At 57.3% G+C, this 3,217-nt stretch overlaps 1 protein-coding gene across 3 annotated transcripts in view; it reads right to left on the bottom strand.

Moving 5' to 3' along the window:
* Positions 1-72: 72 nt before the first annotated feature.
* COQ8B (coenzyme Q8B) overlaps positions 73-3,217 on the bottom strand; it is a 22,885-nt gene continuing 19,740 nt past the window's right edge. For all 3 annotated transcript variants that reach the window (XM_008057236.1, XM_008057245.1, XM_021711938.1), the window contains 2 exons: positions 1,452-1,538; positions 73-902 (listed from right to left, as the gene is read on the bottom strand). In XM_008057236.1, the coding sequence (XP_008055427.1) occupies positions 564-902; positions 1,452-1,538 (426 nt within the window). In that variant the 3' untranslated portion in view covers positions 73-563. The remainder of the gene's footprint in view (positions 903-1,451; positions 1,539-3,217) is intronic.

The following is a 3,217-nucleotide window of genomic DNA, read 5'->3' as shown; positions in this document are numbered from 1 at the left end:
CTGCACCTGGAGGCCGCCGGCGAGCTCCTCCCCCTCTGCCCCCTACATCCCAGCGCAGAGAAAAGAGCTGGGGGAAGAGGAGGGCCACTTTATTCTGAAGATTCAACCCCCTACGTCTACCCCGCCCACACACTGAGTGGCTGGAATCCCGGAGAAGGCAGCTGGTGGAGGCGAGAAGGAAGGAGGCAAAGGTGAGGGCTGCCCCCACAACCAGCGTCTCTCCCCTTTCAGGGGAGACCGAGGCAGAGGTGAGGGGCTCTTCCTCTAGATGAGTCTGGATCTCCATGATGACATGCAGGGGGGCAAAGGGCTCCCTCAAATGTTGGCAGAAATAAGTTAACTGGTCCCCTGGCCTAGAGTTCTCTGGTGCCCACTTTGGAGTAGGGAGGAGTTGGGAGTTCCCTAGCTCCAGGGTTCCTGAGCTCCTGGGCCAAGGAGGGGAGCTAGGCAGGACTTCCAGAAAGCCCAAGGGGACTCCCCAGACCTGGACAGAGGAGGAAGAGATGGGAGGCACCATAGCAGGGGATGGCCTGCTCTGGGGCTGGGATTCCCCGTGGAGGCTGTCATGAGGGATCCACCCCGAGGCCCCCTTTGGTCAGGAGGCTGCTGGCAGTGGCTGTGTCTGGCTGGCGACTGGCCCAGTAGCGGTGGTAGGTGTCTTGGAAAAGGTCCCTGCAGGCAATGTGGGCGCGGAGGCGGGCGCAGGCCAGAAAAGCCCCTGCCAGCTTTCGGTGCAGAGCATAGGTCTCCTCAGGAGGGGGGCGCAGGCGGTGTCTCAGCAGCACTGGGATGAGGCCCTGTATGCGGCGGGCAGTATCTCCGGCCCCAAAGTCGTAGGGGCCCTGGGTGGCGAAGGGCTCCCCCAGGATCATCACTGCCTCCACGTGGGCGTCAGAGAATGCCTGGGGCGGGGACAGCAGATGCACCCAGTGTGGACATGGAGCCTTCCACTAAACACAGCAGAGACAAGCAGCCTCCCTCCCTCCAGTCTCAAGTCCCTGAGTCCCAGAGTAACAAGCATCTCCACTCCTTCCAGAGCCTCTAGTGGACAAGCAGCTCCCACTTTCCCCCAAATAAACAGCCCCTCACTTCCTCTCAGAGCATCCTACAGACAAGTAGCCCTCTACTCTCTTCAGAACAGATATGCAGCCTCCACTCCCACACCCCCCAGGATCCACTAGCAACCCCTGTCCCTCTATCTTATATGTTGCCCACTTTACTAGGGTACTGAGGAGCCAAGTAGCCACCTCCTCTTCCTCCCATTGCCCCCATAGAGATATGCGTCCCTCCTAGAATGCTCCCCATTCCCCCAGTATAGACATACAGCCTCTACTCTCCCCAGCAGAGACAAGCCCTCTCCCCACCCCGGAGTCCCTCAGTAGAGATAAGCAGCTCCCCCACTTCCCCCACCTAACAGATACCAGTCCCCTTCTCCCTCAGTGTCTCCCAACCTTGGTTTCAAAGCCTGTGAGGAATTTGAGGTCCCGGGATTCCTGCAGGACCCGGTCTCTGTCTCCATCAGCTGCAGCCTTCACCACCTGGGGAGATGGGTGAGGGTCAGAGGAAAAAAGGCCCAGCAAGGGTTCTGGAGAAAAGGAGCTGGAAGCCTGGCCCTGTAGTGTACCCACCCCATCCTTATCGATCTGGGCCCTTCCTCTCACCCAGAAGCTTCTCCCTCCCCAGTCTGCCCATCTGTGACTCAATACTGCTCCAGAGCCTGCGGTGGAGGTGGTCAGGGGTCCCACAGTGCCACAGTGAAAAAGCACAGAGGACGTGTCAAGGCTGCTCATGGTTCCAATACTCGACACAGATGTGACCACAGCCCAGAACTGCATCCCAGGTTGTCAGGGGTCATGTCTCTGTCTACTGCACTGGACTTTGAGCCCCATGAAAGCAAGGATCCCAGTTGGGTTTAGTGGCACAAGGTACAGGGTCTGGGTCTCAGGAGACCCTTGCTGAACCTTGCTTTAGCAAGTGAGCATGTGGGTGGAGCAGCTCTCCAGTCATGAGCTCATGTAGGGAGCACAGCAGTGAGGGCACGGATAGATGCCCAGCCAAAGCCAACTCGTATGGGTTCCCTCCCGATTCTGGGCTAACCAGCTGAGAGATGGGTAAGTTGCTTTGCCTTTTGGACCTCTACTTTCTCATCTGTGAAGTGGGATAACAGAAGTATCTTCCTCATGGGATGATTGTGAGGATAAAGAAGTGATGCCTGGCCAGGCACAGTGGCTCACGTCTATAGACCCAGCACTTTGGGAGGTGGAGGCGAGAGGACTGCCCAAGCCCAGGGTTTGAGACCAGCCTGGGCAACTTGGCAAGACCTCATCTCTACAATAAATCCAAAAATTTAGCTGGGTGTAATGGTGCGTGCCTGTAGTTCCAGCTACTTGGAAGGCTGAGGTAGAAGGATCGCCTGAGCCCAGCAGGTCGAGGCTGCGGTGGCCGTGAGTGTGCCATTGCACTTCAGCCCGGGCAACAGAGACCCCCAACTCAAAAAAAAAAAACAAAAGAAGTGACGTGTGTGGAGTGCCTAGAACAGTGTCTGCGTGTAAGAAGCTCCATAATACTATGACCTCCTATTAGTAAGAGGTAGATATGAGGGTGCCTACTTCACAGAAGAGGAAACAGGCTCAGAATGGGGAGTGGAGCCTGGGTCCAACCCTGAACCACTGCGTTGGCTTTCTTGTGAGGAGAGGGAGTACAGGATTCATCTGGCAGTTTGATTCTGTCTCTGTTCCTCCTGCCCGAGCCTGTCTGGCCATCTGTCAGGCCTGTGGTCCTCAGGGGCCAGTGTGACAGGGCTTTTTTCAACTGGCCAAGGCTGTAGGCCTGGGTGGGAGGGGAGGGTATTGGTGGGAAGCAGGATGTGACAACTACCGGCCTGCAGAGAGGGTCCCAAGGAGCCTGTCTGGGTAGGGGGCTACCAGCTCCTCCTTCCTGCTCCATCTCAGGGGTGGCCCCACTAGTCCCAGGCCAGAGCCATTGGCCTTGTCCTGGATACCTCCCTTTTCCAACTTCTAGCCTGTTTCCCATGGACAGCCAACTGCCCCTCTTGTGCTCTCCAAAGCCTCCCTGGGCTCCGCTTGTTGTTATGAGGGAGTTTTCTTTTTCTTTTTTCTTTTTTGTGTTGGAGTCTCACTCTGTCGCCCAGACTGGAGTGCAGTGGCCGCTCCCGGCCACCACAGCTTCGACCTGCTGGGCTCCGGTGATCCTTCTG

The sequence above is a fragment of the Carlito syrichta genome, unplaced genomic scaffold (genome assembly GCF_000164805.1).
Source record: "Carlito syrichta isolate Samal-C Ts95f unplaced genomic scaffold, Tarsius_syrichta-2.0.1 Scaffold86295, whole genome shotgun sequence".
NCBI lineage: Eukaryota > Metazoa > Chordata > Mammalia > Primates > Tarsiidae > Carlito > Carlito syrichta.
This window is presented reverse-complemented; position numbering and strand designations above follow the sequence as displayed.